At 39.1% G+C, this 17,207-nt stretch overlaps 1 protein-coding gene across 4 annotated transcripts in view; it reads right to left on the bottom strand.

Moving 5' to 3' along the window:
• gak (cyclin G associated kinase) overlaps positions 1–17,207 on the bottom strand; it is a 111,455-nt gene that overhangs the window by 23,740 nt on the left and 70,508 nt on the right. For all 4 annotated transcript variants that reach the window (XM_048592374.1, XM_048592380.1, XM_048592388.1 and 1 more), the window contains 4 exons: positions 11,952–12,146; positions 11,025–11,142; positions 8,065–8,144; positions 3,390–3,583 (listed from right to left, as the gene is read on the bottom strand). In XM_048592374.1, the coding sequence (XP_048448331.1) occupies positions 3,390–3,583; positions 8,065–8,144; positions 11,025–11,142; positions 11,952–12,146 (587 nt within the window). The remainder of the gene's footprint in view (positions 1–3,389; positions 3,584–8,064; positions 8,145–11,024; positions 11,143–11,951; positions 12,147–17,207) is intronic.

The following is a 17,207-nucleotide window of genomic DNA, read 5'->3' as shown; positions in this document are numbered from 1 at the left end:
TCTCTCTCTCTCTCCCTCACTGGAAAAGAACAGTATAGACCAGCGATTTCCCTCCCTCAGCTAATGAGGGAGATTGGTAGTCCAATGAGTGCTTGCCGTAAGAGAAAATGGTAATGCCAATTACTTTAGGGATTGCTAACATGGTAATTGAGCTCAGTACATAATAGGGCAAAGCCATATATTTTGCTTATCATAAAGAGTAAAAAGAAATGGGCAGATCTCAGTCAAATTTAAGGGCATTTAAATGGTCTTTGGATAAACATATGGATGATAATGGAATAGTGTAGGTTAGATGGGCTTCAGGTTGGTTTCACAGGTCGGCGCAACATCAAGGGCCGAAGGGCCTGTACTACGCTGTAATGTTCTATGTTCTATAAATGGCCCCTATTCTGTTCATATTAACATTTCAGGTAAAACAAACCAGTGAGCGGCTGATTTGTGTTGAACTTTATCTTATTAACTAGCTTTCAGTCTGCCTCCCAAAAAACAGAAGTGAACTTCAGAAACCTCCTTGGGAAGAAATAGTTCAGGGCCTGAGAGTTATCCAACTTCAACATCAAAAATCCCAACATTTCAATGCTTCTGTTTAGACAATCTGTGTATTTCTTTCTTTCTTTCATTCATTCCTGTACTTGTAGCACTGTATCTGAACTCTCCACTGTGAAGACCAAAACAGAACAATTAGTACGAGTATATTTAATATGCTGCAATCCTATAGACGTTTTCCTCATTTTTGTCAATATTATTTGTCTGACGTATGTCCAGGGGGTTGTGCTATAACGCGTGTTCCAGCAACGTGAATTGGCTGTAACGTGATTGACGAATAGGGGAACAGTATTTGTAAAACACGAACTTTGTGTTGGCTATAATGTGATTCCAACTTCAACATCACATGATCGGTTCGTGGGATTTGTCCTGAGCATGCGCCGAAAGAGTATCTGCGCTGGCATCAAGGATCCTCGCATTGCAAGAGGTATTGTACAATTCTGCCGTGTTTCCCATAAAATGCAAGGACAAACTGGCAAGAATGATAACAAGAAGCGTCCTGGTGATAAAGTTGCAGTGGTGTATGTAAACGAAAGGCTATAACTCTGGCAGAGAAGCTAGATGTTGTAAAGCGTTATAAGCGTCATGAGAAAACATGTGATATTACTTGTGCAACAGGAATGAAGCAGTCAACCTTATTCACCATTAGAGACAACACAGAAAAGATTAAAGCAAGATCTAACAAACAAGCCAAAAATCCTGCAGATGTGCCTGCCTTTATGCTAGCAGTAGCTGGTTTTAAGAAACGATATGCTTTTCAAAATGTAAAGTTATGTGGTGAAGCTGCCAGCACAGACAAGGAGCATACAATGGCATTTCCTCCCATAGTAAAAAAAAATTTAATTGACGAAGAAGGCTACAATTTAGATCAAATTTTCAATTTGGATGAGATGCGTTTATACTGGAAGCAAATGCCATCAAGAACCTACATTTCTATGAATGAAGCACACACTCCAGGCTTTAAGATGGCAAAGGATCCTATAACTGTGGTGCTGGGTGCCAATGCCAGTGGAGACTTAAAGCTTAAGCCTGTGGTTGTGTACCACTCTGCTAACGCGCGAGCCTTGAAAGGTTACCTAAGTCTACTCTAGGCATCTACTTTAGATCAAGCAAAAAGAGGTTGGATGACTAGGCAAATTTTTTCTGACCTTATTGTTGATGTTTTCAGAAAGTAGTGCAGGAAAAAAAATGGGGATTTCAAGATTCTCCTCATCTTGGATAATGCCCTAAGAAATCCTCAGACCATTGGTGAGCTTTCTGAAAACATCAAAGTGCAATTTCTACCCCCAAACACAACCTATTTCCTTCAACCCATGGACCACGGTGCAATAGCAGCTTTTAAAGTTTATTATTTAAGGCGCACATTTAAGAGGCTGACTGCAGCCACTGAGGGGGATAAGGACAGTATTCTTCAGTTTTGGAAGAGCTTTAACATCAAGAATGCAATTGACATCATCGTGGAGGCCTGGGGTGATGTCAGTAAGGACTGCTTGCATGCAGTTTGGCGGAAGCTTATCCCAGATTCTTTTCAGAATTTAAAAAGCTTTGATCTGTCAGAGGAGCTCCCAAGAATCAAAGAACATTGTGTTGATCTTGCAAAGCAAGCCAGATTTGAAGAAGTGGAGAGTCAGGATATTGAAGAGCTGCTTAAGTCCCACTGTGAAAACCTCTCTACAGCTGATCTACAACAACTTGTCACTGAGGGGGAAGTGGAAGCTGGAGATGAAGAAGATGAAGTCCAGAATGCAGCACCATGAGAGCTTTCCACTTCTGTTTTGTCTCTATCCTTAGAGAAATTGAGAAGCAGTTGCAATAATTACAGGACAACAATTACAAATCAGAGTACAGCAGGGTAGCAGTTCGTGAAGTCAGATCTTCTCGAGCACCCTATGAACTGCTTCTTGAATGAAGAAAAAAAGGAAAAAACAACAAAAACTGGACATTTTTTTAATCCAACACCCAGGAAACAGTTAGAAGACAATGAACCAGAGCCATCCACTTCTGGATTAACTATTTTTCGCCATAACCCTACAAACAAAACTGCACCTGAAAGTCATGATGATGATGATAACAACCCTGAGAGCCCCTGCATTAACAACAGAGTTAACTCAGGAGCTCCTCCCCCATCAAGTGACCGTGACATTTTTTCAAGAGGTGATAAATTTACTGTTGTTTCATTATTACATGTGAATTAAACATTTGTTCAAACTGTGCTATCCTTTATAGGATATAAGATACAACATAGGTGAGGGGAGGCAATGGCCTAGTGGTATTATCGCTGGACTGTTAATCCAGAGACCCAGATAACATTCTGAGTACCTGGGTTCGAATCCCGCCATGGCAGATGGTGGAATTTGAATTCAATAAATATCTGGAATTAAGAATCTAGTGATGACTGTGAACCCATTGTCAATTGCTGGAAAAGCCCATCTGGTTCACTAATGTCCTTTAGGGAAGGAAACTGCCATCCTTATTTGGTCTGGCCTACATGTGAATTTAGACCCACAGCAATGTGGTTGACTCTCAACTGCCCTCTGGGCAATTAGGGATAGACAACAAATGCTGCCTAGCCAGCAATGTCCTCAGCCCGTGAATGAATAAAAAAAAGTTATGCTTTTAAGTGATTTTTGAGTCATTTTGAGTGATTTTTTTTTTGTTGGTCTGCCCTTAACCCCTGTTCCCATAGGTCCTGTTATTTTTATAATGTGGTTTTCTATCAGGCGTCATTTCACAGGAACACATCAATTGCATTATAGCAGAACACCCTGTAGTTACATAAATTCCTTTCCATGTATTGCAAATATGTGCAGCCTTGGACACTGGAGACTCAAACCAAAACTCACCAAATTTAGATAACATCTCTTGCTGCTCTTCACGGCTAGAGAAAAGAATCTTAGGATTGAGTCCTTTTGTCATTAAGTTTTCCCATGGTGGTACACTGCTGCTGATGTTGTCTCGAGGCTCCACCTCTACTTCCAGAGTTACCTGGAAGAGGTCTGGATATTTCTCCTGAATGTCACATGCATCAAGATCATATCTGCGACACAGAAACAGCACTTCATCAGCATCATTTGACAAGAACCAACACTTATATAGCACTGTTAACAACCCAAGGCCCTCCACTGGAGCATTACAAAGTGAAATATGACACCAAGCCATACAACAAAATATTGGATCAAATAATCACATACTTGGGCAAACAGGAAGCAATCAAGCTAGAAAGGCACAAAGTTGTCCAGACTTAGAGCCTAGACAACTAAAGGCACAGCTACAAGCACTGGAGAAACTAATGGGGGATACATGAGATTAGATTAGCACAGATATGGGGAAGCATTAGAAGTGACAGAAGATTACATAAGTGGAGGGATTTGATAACAAGGATGACAGCCTGATATAGTGTTTTATGTAGTCAAGTCAGATCCAATGCTGGATAGGTAAACCACTTATCTACTGTAAAAGTTCAAGTCCATGCCTCTTGAACTTAAGGCAGCGGAGGTGCGGCTTGTACTAAGGGCATGGCCAAGGTGATAAAGGGTAATAGTTTTAGTGTGGCCAGGGCTTCAAAGCTGGAAATGAGGGCACAGCTGCTGAACTGTCGCAGCAAATGGAAGATCAAAGGCTAAACAGTTGGATTTTTCAAAGTGTAGGTGTAAGTGAATTGAGAAATAATCTTCTCTAGGGTCACATACAGAAAGGAGGTGGAAGGAGGATGTACAAAAGCAGTGAGACCAGGATGTGATCAGAGATGTGCTTATCTGGGATCGACATGATGGAACTAGCACAATGAGATGGATGGCAAGATGAAGGATTTGGCCACGCAAAACAATTGAGGGTTTACATGGTTGGTGAGGTTTAAGGAGGATAAGAAGGCAGTGAATTCAGTGGAGACAATACAGGGAGGTGAGTTCAAATCAGAGGGTGAAAACTCATTTGATGTAGAAGATGACAGAACAAAGCAGTGAAGATATCTGACAGAGAACTCTTTTAACATATTTGAGAGAACAATTTTAAGTCAGAGCAGAGACACTCAAAGGAGGAGAATGCACCAGAGAAGTAAGAAGTCTGATCAAGGTAATATCTTGCAATAATTATTACACCATCCCTGCAATGATCTTAATGGAGCAAGTGGCCTAAGACATAGCTGGGTAGGGAGGCTTCTTTAGGGGGAAAGGTCTCATTATATTTCAGGGTAATGTCAATGTAATCATCCACAATAAGACCAAGGGAGGTAAGGGCCTTGTTCATAAGCTATTGGACTAGTGGGAGGAACTGAACTTCTGGCTGGAACTACAGAGATAGCAGTGGGGTGAGTAGACAGGTAGGGAATTGGCAAAGTTCACTCCCAAAAGGCACAATGGATGAGAAGATCAACCATACAGTAAGACAGGAAAATTGAAGTTACTGGTTCTATCAAGGGAACCAACTATGGTTCAATGAGGAGTGTACAACAGCATACAAGTAAACCTAAAAATGTAGTTCTAAGCTAGTGAAGACACAGACGTTGACAACATGCCTGCTAAACAGTGGAAACAGCATGCTGTCGAGACAATTAAACAATCTCACAACTAATTAGATAAATGTCTGCAGCCTTGCAAGGTGATGGACATTGGAAAACTAACGGGAATAGAAGGATCCAGGATCATTCCCATTCTTGATCATGGCAGAATCCAGCATCTTACTGGAAAAGACAAGGCTAAAGCATTTGCACCTATCTTCAGCCAAAAGTGATGCCAAATGAGGCCTGACAGAATTAGTAATGGAGGTGCCTGCAATGCTGGTTGGAAGTCATAATCCTGTGAGAATGAGCTTGACTAGTCCGAGTGGCAATCTCTACCAATTTTGAGGCAACATACAAGATATTAATGAGGAAGTCTTTGTAAGGTTGACTGGACTGTGTGCAGTTCTGTTATACTAAGATGGCTGAGTCAAAGGTAAGGGATTTGTTCAATTTTAATCTTACTATGCTTATTTTATTGCCATTTGACATAATTCAGTGGCTTGATAGGCTCTTTCAGAAGACAGATGAGCATCAACCACATTGTTTTAGGTGTGGAGGCACATATAGAGCCTTGATAAGGACAGCATATTTCCTTCCATTACAGTTTAAGACAATTGGATGATTTCATGTTCCCATTAATGATACGGACTTCTTATTCCTGGTATTTTTATTTAAATTAATTTTACTTTCCCAGTTGCTACATTGAGATTGAACTAATATCTCCAGATCATGAATCCAGGCCTCTGGGATACAAATCCAGTGACATAGCTACTCATAAAACCAATTTGTCAATGACAATTTTCAAGGGGTTGTTAAATTGATGCAGTTGCAACAATGAAAAAAGCTTTACATCATCCAGGACAAGGCAGTTTATTTGGTTAGTGTCCCAACTACTGGATTTAAAACCACTACCTCACTGTGCTATCACCATTAGGATTGCAGTAAGTCAATAAATAGGCTCACCACCACCTTCTTAATACAATTGTGGGCTAGCCAGAATCAATGAAATCCCTAATGCTCGAGGTTAAGTTTGGGCCCTTGCTCAGTGCTCCTCATGACTTGACAGGGAGCCACAGAACTTACCACAAGATAGCAAACATATCAAATTCTTTTACATACAGTACGGGGGGGAGAAAACATTTATCTATCTCAACAATTCAAAGTGAATTATTTTCTATGAATTAAAAAATTGTTTCCTGTCATTCCTTGCAAAATTGAAAATTCTCAGGCCCAGCATGATTTCCGGGGGGTAGTTATACCTTTGGGTAATAGTATAAAATTGATTTTAAGTTTTCAAAGCAGTCAAGGGAAACTTGTGAAACATGTCTAACAGGCAACCTATTCACCATCACTCACTTTACACTCTTGTTTGGAGATTTACAAAGAGCTTTGCTTTTAACATTCTCCATTGCTTCAGAGGACAATAAAGTGGTTGCTTCTAAAGTCATGATGCTTTTGGTCAATTTACTCTCCAATTGCAGCAATTGATTTTTTTGAGATAACAAGGTGTAGATCTGGATGAACACAGCAGGCAAGGCAGCATCAGAAGAGCAAGAAAGCTGACGTTTCAGGAAGGGTCCAGACTCGAAACGTCAGTTTTCCTGCTCCTCTGATGCTGCCTGGCCTGCTGTGTTCATCCAGCTCTACACCTTGTTATCTCAGATTCTCTAGCATCGGCAGTTCCTACTATCTCTAACTAATTCTTTTGGATGTATAAATAACAGGACGCCTTCCGAGACTGATTGAAAGGCAATTCTTACAAGTACTTTTATAATAATTACATACAATGGATATTAAGCTCATGGTACTGCCAAACAGCGAGCTTGACTAAGTGAAACACACATTTCTTGAGGAGTACTAAAATAGCTTTTCTGAATCCTGATGCAGGGAAATCAAAAGGTTGAAACTCAAGTGGTTTTCTGAATCAGTCCTCCTTGAGCATCACAGTACATATACTCAACACACTACTCATGAACCATGTAACCGCCTGGGAGACATAAAAAAAAACTGAAACCTATTAGAAGAAAGAAAGAAATCTGGAAAATTTTCTCCAAACGTATTAGACAACCAAACTAGCCCAGGAGACCAGTCCAGTCCTCATTAATATCATAATCACAAATAGTATTTGAAAGTACTAGATTCATCCTATACAGTCATCCGGAGAAATATATCCATTCACTATTTATGTAGTGAAACTTGATGCATACAACCTACTCTCAACACTATTGCACGCACTAAAAGGTTTTATCCAGTAAAATCAAAATCAATGCAAATAAAAGATGCAAATAAATTCCCACTACCTAATGTGAATTAAGGATAAATTGTGTTAGCCAAAATACACTGTCAGGAAGGAGAAAATATATTTAAATTGAACACCTTCTGACCAATCCATCTACAGGGAAAAAAACTTTTGATATAAATAGGTGAATACAGCAGTTAAGACACATTGGCACAGATATTCTAATGCTAAGAGTTGCTGAAGCAGCAGATAGAAGTCACATATCTGGAGAATCTTAGACGCAGCAAACTCTGTGGGAGTTGCCTAGGAAATTGAAACTTTTTGTGGGAAATTACCCTGTATCTAAAACTCTCTGTTATTAGACCCCACAACCAGTGTCCCACTCCCAACCCCACACCCAGGCCTACCTGGCACCCTAGCAGTCCACCCACCCGGAAAGCTATTGTTCTCACCCAGCTATACGCTTCACTCACCCACCACCTTAATGTTACACTTACAATCCTGACCTTTCACAGGAGTTATCAAGTGGCTGGCTGTGCTGCCGAACAATTAAATCATAGAGCACTGTGCACTTGCTAATGCAAAATGGGGTGTGGTTTCTACGAACATCTCTGCTGGTGGATTTGCTATTTTCAGAAAGGTTCATAGCAGGAGCCCCCTGGCCAGGAACTAAAGATTTATTGGAAATTTTTAATCTGCTCAGGGTCAGAAGTGGGGTTTCCAATCCTGATCAAAATATCTGGACCATTAACTTTATTTTAAGAGAAAAGCAAATACTTACTTCGCAAATTTGACCAACGTAGCATTCCGAGGCACAAATCCAGTGTGGAACTGAATCTGAAACATCTTCATTGAAGTCATCTGAAAGAAAATCGTCAGTCAATGCCTGCGCATTTCTTGAGACTTTCTAATCCTGGCATGCAGCATTCAGATTTTCTAGTTTATTGTCTCAACATCCATGGAAAAATATTTACAAATTTGAAAATCTTCCAACATTTTAACAACAAGACGCTACTGAAAAGATAGACAAAGAGAAGGGGAGGGGGTCTGTATAACGTGGTAGCTGTAGGGAGATAAATTATTTGGAGGGTGATAATCATCTTTGGTAAACTGGACTGAGAATTTCACTCAGTTTGCCAACGGTCCTGGTACACTGAGCAACATCTTTAATCTGTTAATAAAATATTGGACGGTCCAATCATTACGAAGAGACAGTAGATTTAATGAGCCACTGAACTTCCTCTGCCATTCCAAACGATTCTGACCGATCTTGGAATTCAATCACATTCTCCTGCCTGCTCCCCAAATCCCTCGATTCCAAGACACACAAAATCTGGCAACTGCAGCCTGGATATATTCAAAGATGGTGCAACCACAGCCCTCTTGGGTTGAGAATTCCAAAAATTCACATTGCTTTGAGCGAAGAATCTTCTCCTCATCTAAATCATAAATGTTTATCTCCTTAACCTGAGACTGACCTTCCATGTTTTAGGTTTCTGAGCCAATGGAAATAACGTCTATGCCTACACTGTCAAGCACCTTCGGGCTCTTGAATGCTTCACTGAGATCTCCACTCATTCTTCTGAACTCCAGAGAATATACAGCCAATTTATCATCCTCTCATTATAGGAAAAGTTTCTCATCCCTTGGGTTAACATAAGGAGCCATTGCGGTACTATCTCCAAACAAGTGCATCCTCACTTAAACACTGTACAAATCAATCTAGGTTTGGACTCACCAAAGCCATGCACAAGATGGCAAGACATTCTTAATCCTGTACTTCAATTCTCTTGTAATAAAGGACATGTCATTTGCCTTCTGAGTTGTTTGCTACACATCTATGCTAACTCCACATTTTTTATAACAAAAACAGAAGTTGCAGGAAAAGCTCAGCAGGTCTGGCACCATCCCGTGAAGAAAACATTAGAGTTAACGTTTCAGGTCCGGTGACCCTTCCTCCTCTGAGACGTTAACTCTGATGTTTTCTTCACAGACACTGCCAGACCTGCTGAGCTTTTCCAGCAACTTCTGTTTTTGTTCCTGATTTTCAGCATCTGCAGTTCTTTTGGTTCACATTTTTTGTAAATGCTCATCATATGGATGTGCTGTAATAGTTTCATAACTTTTAAAAAATATTCTGTCTTTCTAGTCCCATGATCAAAGTCACACTTCCCCACATTCTACTCTATGTGCCAACTTTCTGTCCAATCATTTAACCAGTCCATGTATCTTTGCAGCTTCTTTATGTGCTTCTCACAGCTTCCATTTCTACCTCACTTTACAGCAAACTTAGAAATAATATGCTCTGCCTCTTCATCAAATTCAATAAAGTCAATTACTGAGGGCCCAGAAGGAACTGGCAACAATCCACGAGTTGTAGCTTGCTAATATGGCCTAAATATCCCACTTAGACCAACAGTTTGCTACCAACTCTCCTTCCACGTTTAATATATCACCAAATCCACAAGTCTTTATCTAGCTTATTAACCATTTGGTTGGCGCTTTAACGAATGCCTTTTGAAAGTTTAGATATATCATAATCGCCATTTTCACTAATTATAATCTCAAGAGACTGAATAACTTTGTCAAACATAATTTCCCTTAAGTAAAATCATGCTGATTTTGACCAGTCATACTTCTTTAATGATTTTGATGATTTCTAACGACTATGATTTTCTAAGTACATTGCTCAGACTTCCTTAATTTTAAGCCGAGGCAGTGGCAGGGGTAATGTCACTGGACTGCCAAAGACCCAGGTTTAAACTCTGGACACAGGTTCAAACCACAACAGCGTGGCTGGTGGAATTGAAATTCAAGTAATTAATAACTGTGGAATTAAAATCTAGTCCCAGTAATAATAACCTTGAGAATATCATTGACTGGCAAAAAAAATCCACCTGGTTCACTTTCCTTCCCACTGGGGGAAGAGCATCCGAAGAGCATCCCAGCCTGACCCAGCGCACCGCCCCCCCACCCTATTCCTGTAACCCTGCATTTCCCCAAGGCTAATCAACCTAACCTGCACATCCCTGGATATTATGGACAATTTAGCAATGGCCAATCCATCTAACCTGCACGTCTTTGGATTGTGGGAGGAAGCACCCATGCCACCCGGAGGAAACCCACACAGACATGGGGAGAATGTGCAATCTACACAGAGTCACCCGAGGCTTGAATGGACCCTAAGTCCCTGGCACTGTAAAGCAGCAGTGCTAACCGTGCTGCTCCTGCTGTCATTATTTGGTCTAGCCTCCATATGACTCCAGAACCACAACAATACAGCTGACCCTTAAATGACCTCTGAAATTGCCATTCAGTTGTACAAAACTGCTACAGAAAATTCAAAAAGGAATGAAATTGGATGGAGCACCCAACATCAACACAGGCATCATTGATGACAATGGCATACCCAGCCTGTCAACCCTGAAAAGTCCTCAATAATAACATTTGGCAACTTGAGCCAGAATTGAGAGGGGCGTCCCATAGTTAACCAACAGCTTGACAGTCATGAGATCATACATTACAACTTCCTAGGCATCATTGTGATTGGGTATGTTCTGTCCTACTGGCAGAACCAACCCACCAGAAATGGCAGCACAGTGGTATCCATTCGGAAGGGAGTTTTCTGGGAGTCCAAAATATCCACAAATGGCAATTGATATTAATCAGTTTGCAGAGTTAACAAGCATTGTTAACACAACCAGAATAACTAAATCAAGAAGAACTGTAATGTTTCTGTACCTTTGCCTGCAGTCTTCCTCCAAGTGTTGATCTTGCATGAAAGATCACAATGAGAACATCACCTTGGACATTTAAACCCAGTGGAATTATTGCCTTGCCATCTTCCATTTTAAATTCCCTGAAATAAACACATGCCAGATAATATTGCCACACAATACACTAAGTTCCAGTTTACTTCTATTAAAAAATATCTGACATCACAAATCATTTTAGATTAGTAATTTTCAATGTGAAACAGTCTAACAAACCCAATTCAGAAAAGGCATTGACTTAACATTGGCTCTATTGTCAAATCATGAAAAATGACATTAATGTATGTAATATTGATGGCCTGTTCTAATAGTGTCAGAGTCCTAAATCATAAGCCCTAAAACTATCCTTACCCTGGTACCAGCACATATGCACTTCCTCAAAGAGAAGTTGGGAATCAGGCCCAAAGAATGGAATGAATCATTTCCCTTTTCTGTTCACGTACACAGAGACTAACTTTGCTATCACATTACTACAATGCTGATTTAAGCTGACCAAATGTAACAGCTTACATTTACATACAACATTAAATTCCAAGGTACTTCACAAATAGGGATGGTGGAGAAAAGGGGTAGGTAACTGAAAATGAAGTCAATAAACTAGCAAGTTCCTCAGTAAATTTTTAACTAGCACAAATCTTGTTCCCAAGGGGCATAAACTGGCTCTGTATCCTACATTATTTTTTGAATATCTTCCACTGACTATCTGTTAGTTTTTCCGCCAAATGTTTTTCAGTTTACTGTGGACAAACTCTGTCACATTGTTTCGATGTCAACCTTACCCAAATCCAGAAATTTAGTCCTTTCCTTGAAATATTCCAACCACTAAATTCAATATTATGATCAGCATTGTATAAACTGCCAATAAATTACAGACTAGACAAATAAGGAATATTACCTCAATTTATCATATTCTTCAGAAGTGGTCATTACTCGATCATCACCCACATATATCTCACAGAATGGTCGGCAAGCGTTGCGTTGTTTATTAAATAAAGGAACAGGTGTCATCACAATTGATTTGATCATGATGGGTTTATTATGGGGGATTATAGGCTCCTCAGCCATCATGTCACACATGTATTCTACATATCTAAAAACAAAAAGGATAAGTTACAAATTATCTAGTAGCACAGTTATAAAGTATAGCATTTCTGTTCATCCACAACTCTAGAAGAACTAAGCACAACGTATTTTGGCAGTACAATCATAGACTAGTCAATCTTGAAATCCCACCTCTACTATGCTTGACCAAAGACTCGCTTATATTCAGCTGCTATGATTATTAACACAATTAACAAAATTAAAATTTTGTTCTAATTATTTCACAGCTGTTCCATGGCTTTTTATTATGGTCATGGAGGTATTAGAAGTCAGCAATGCTTTACTGAGTAATAACATTTGGCATCCTGTACAATTGTTCCTAGAGAATTAAATAAATGCAGAATTATCTAATTTCCTGCCTCTGTGCCTCATGCTTTCATGCTTTCTCATTTTGCATCTATTTGCCAGCAACTTTGAATGAATCTGATGCACTTTTCATTGTCTATGAATATTTTTCTCACTTCTTTTATATACATTTACTGTGCGATGTTTGCTTTGCCCTCATTTATTTTCTGCTCTGGCTTTATGGCTTTCATCATGTATTTTTGTGTTATCTGCTCAAGGACAGTTCTGCTCAGTTCTCCACACCCAGCAGTCTGAAAACTTTCCTCTTCAGCTGCTTGAAATTGAAAACAGGAGGCTCTTGTAAGTTGTCAAAAATCAACATTCTCTTTCACCCTTAGTCTATATCATTGTCATTTTCTTTTAATCACGTCTTTACCAAGTACTAATGTCTAAGAATATGTCCAATCCAACTTTGTGGCATTTTTTTTGATAATAGTCACTGACGGTCTTGCTTCCATCACCACCCTGAGAATTTCTTCTTTGCTCTATCCAGCTGTTTCATCTGTCCTTCTCCAGAACCTCTCCTGACAAATTTCTAGTCTTTGGTTATTTGCTTTTCTTAAGGTTACAACCAAACAATCCAAATCACAGTCTTGATATTTATTTTCTTACAATCTCCATTCATTCCTATGCAGAACATCTTTTTTGTATTGGAGAACACTTCTTCATAATTGCTATTTTATGGCAGGAACCATGCTCTGACAGGATGCTTCCCAGGCACGTTAAAAACAACTGACAGGTGAAATTAAAAGTTTTGATACTCAGGAAAAGTACACAACATTTACCACTGTTGAGCTAGTAATGGGATCAGAAACTGTGTGTCTCTATGTGCTTAGCAATGCAAGTATTACGACTGGCAAGCTATTATAAAATGAGGACAGAAGGAATGAAACAAGTAGGAAATGCTATGTCTTAGCATTTCTTAGATATTTGGGGAAGAGATTGAAGAAAGGATGTGGAGGATGATGAGAACTACTTAACAACCAGAGAAGGACATTATGTTGGCTTTCTTGTAAAACAGCAAACAGGTGGTGCAATTTGTTTTGAAGTTGCTAAACTCCTGTTAATTACTTTGTGAATTATATATTTGACCTACAATTTTATCAAGACAGGCTGTTGAAAATTATCACAAAGAAAACGGCTTTTGGAATTTAAGAACATAAATAATGTAAGACCGTCCACTGTAGGTCAGTTCAAATTCTCTTGCCATAGAGAACTAGCTGAATTAAACTCGTGGCTGTCATTATAATTGCATAATTCATACTCGAATTTATTGGTTATTCAATGAGTTTGCTTAGTTCTAGGAGGACCACATCCCCTAAGGTTTTATAAAGAGTATGATTTTTGTATTATTTGTATTATTATTGTATGATTTAGTAGTTTAATTATCACCCTTATGAGCTGCTTGTGGACTTCGAGAACCTGATCCTCCAATAGTACACACAATACCTGTTTCCATGAATAATTCTATTTATGAACAAACCAATTTACTGGCTTAACTGTTGCAAAAATGTCCTCATGTAGCTGAACCTAGTTTTCTTCTGAAATGTCACAACATATAGCAGAGTCCTGTCTATAACTTAGTAGTAAGTTTACATTAGTAGGAAGGTCACTTCCCTGTGGTACATTAGATCTTTGAAAAAAAAAATCATAAGTTGTATTTCCAACAACAAGCAGAACGGACCAGTTAGTCTGGGAGCTGCAAATCTGGTGAGAAATATTACAATTATTGAAACAAACTCTAACTGCAACTACATTTTAACATTATCATATCAGGAAATGTTCAAGGAGGAGTTAATCACTTCATCAAAAACTATACTACTGAACAGAACAAATCAAGCCCATTTTGCATGAATGTACCTTTGTTCAAACATTTGTAACCATTGCCTTTTTTCAAAAATGGACATACACAATACTTTTCAAATAAGGGTTTGAAATAGATGTGTTTGTTAAAAATCAATTTGTAAATTGAATTCAATAGTGGACTAATTAATTTATGAACCTCAATAATAAATTTCTATCATGGATTTACAGGAATTATTCCAACAAATCAAAAATTTACGCTAAGCCGAATAGTCAATATCTAGTAACGCGTATTGACTTTTTGTGGGCTTTCAGCACAATAAAAACTAATGAGAAACCCCACCATTTATAAACTGCTCGCTCCGGGTTTAATATTATTCCACAGTCGAGTGAACAGCCACTGGTGACACATAAAACCTGGCAATGTGATGGTCTTCCGCTCTGTGATAAAGTACAATTAATCTATTCTTTGATGGGCTAACTAAGACCAAATAAATCAGGGGCAGAATGAGAGACTGTAATTCATATTCTGCCACATTATGGGGTTTCCAGGCATTGTTAACGAAATAGGTCAACTAAAATTCTATTAACCCGTACAAAATAAGTAATTCCAATTCCTTTTGCTGTTTTTTGTACACTCTTGATATTTATTTTTGTGTTCATTTAGTGAGGAATGTCAGTAATGGGAAGTGGCTTATGTTCCATTGAGGTACGTAATAGCCACAAAACCAGATTAAGTTCCCATTTTTCTCCCAATTAGACATTCTTCATACAGCCAACAGATATTCATCGCATTAATAGGATTTGAATCCAGATCCACAAAGTGAAAGGTCAGTAACTAATCTACTGTACCAATTACCCCCTAAATTTCTCTTTTTATTTTGAACTTATGTACCTATCTGCCTGCTTTTGATTGGCAGGGCACATACTTCTGGAGTTGGAATTTGTTGCAGTTGCAGTTTCAGCTGGTATTCTGAGGTTTCTCTCACAACCAGTGTGTTGGGACTTATTTCCAGAAGCTAACTTACAATTTCTTCTCCTTTTACTTCACACTTTGAAAGATATATTCGCTCCATAACCTACAGGGTGTAAGCAAGGAGATCTGCAGAACAGTCTGCATCACAAAAATGTGCAAAAGTTGAAAACTTGGCACAATTGGAATTGTTGCAGCGGAGAACGTAGGTAGATAACAGCTCAAAAGTGCTGATGTTAACCTCCAACACCAGTAGTGATTCACATTACAAGGAAATAATTTAGTCCAATTATTAACTTAAACTACACCAAATAATCAGTTAAAAGACTATAAACTGCAAGTTATGTTGGTTTAATATAAAGATTAATTAAGACACTGCAAAGAAGAAACTGCATGTTGGAGAAGGGAAACATCCTCTGTGAAGGAAATCCAGACAGTAAAGTTCTTCCAGTTTGAAAGAGACCTACAGGCATCAAGATTCTCAGGAAGAGAATCACAAAGAACAATCTTCCAGCCAGCAACACCACATTTTGGGAGAAAAGTAATCTCTCTCAATCACCTGAATTTGTAACATGTTTGTGTGTGTTTTTTGTATGTGTCTGTGTGCGCAAGAAAGATAGAGAGAGTGAAAGAGAGACAAAGACAAATGTAGGATATTAATAATGGAGAAAAGTGTTTGTGACAGATGTATATAGGTCTGAAAGGAATGGTATAAACACACTATTATGTGATGTCAGGTAGAATTATGGGGAAGGTGGTTCAGGACTTCAGAGGAATAAGACCTAACATCCAGGCCCTCATTGTTGTCTCTGCAAACTGTAAAGCAAACTATAATAACTCAGGAAGACTGACCGGAATGGATCATTATTTTTTAGCAGCAAATTACTGCAGATGCAGGAATCGATACTGAAAACAAAAAATGATGGAGATGACAACTGATCAGGCAGAATCCATGAAGAGAAAGCAAGCTAATATTTCAAGTCTAGAGCTCTGATGAAGAGTCATGTAGACTTGAAACGTTAGCTTGCTTTCTCTCCATGAATGCTGCCTGACCCGCTGTGATCTCCAGTATTTTCTGTTTTCAGTGTCACTACTTTTTTTGTTGAACAGGAAAATAGAGCCACTACTTGTGGCATATATATGCAGGCTGGTCCCAGCCCAGGATAGTCAGTTTTGCAGACGCATCCCCGGTCTACTTGATTGAACAGATTGATAAAATATACTGAGTTGATACCACACAGCTTTGCAGCAGGAGGGACTTGAACTCAAGCCTCCTGGTCTAGGGGTAGGTACACTAGCACTGCACCACAGGACTCGGGTCATGAGGTCCAGCTAGGCAGGCCGTTGCCTGTTAGCATTGGAACTCTTACTCAGGCAACTTGAAGGGATATTAATTAGTACTTCTCCATGAACCATGTAGGAGTTATCACACAAGCCATGTAGATCCCTACCCTGAAAGAGGATGGAGAGAGCAAATCTACCACACAGTGAGATGGAGACTCAGTTTAGCTGCACATGCAATATTACACATTCAAGACAGAGTTAGCTGGGCAAGCTGTGGAGAAAACAGAGTCAACAAAGGGATAGCGCCAGGTTAGGTGTGTGAGCAAAATTATGGTAGATAGAATATAAGGTGAAATGAGAGATTATTCTCTTTAAATTTAAGATTAGAGAATACTTTTTAAAGAAGAATAAAACATTAAACATAAGCATTTTGGATGAATTTGGGTATACATCAAATAATTAGGAATGTGAGGGGCTATCCTAGTGCAGGTGGGGTAAATACATTAGGGCTACACTCTAGCGTTTAGAAGAATGAAATCTGATCATACTGAAACATACAAGATTATGAAGACTTGACAATGCAGTTATTTACAGGCTGTACTCCTGTCTGGGCAGTCTAAACGTAGGGGTCCTAGTCTCAAGACA

The sequence above is a fragment of the Rhincodon typus genome, chromosome 3 (genome assembly GCF_021869965.1).
Source record: "Rhincodon typus isolate 14 chromosome 3, sRhiTyp1.1, whole genome shotgun sequence".
NCBI classification, from domain to species: Eukaryota; Metazoa; Chordata; class Chondrichthyes; order Orectolobiformes; family Rhincodontidae; genus Rhincodon; species Rhincodon typus.
Note: the sequence above shows the minus strand (reverse complement) of the source record. Positions and strands in the feature narration are given on the sequence as shown.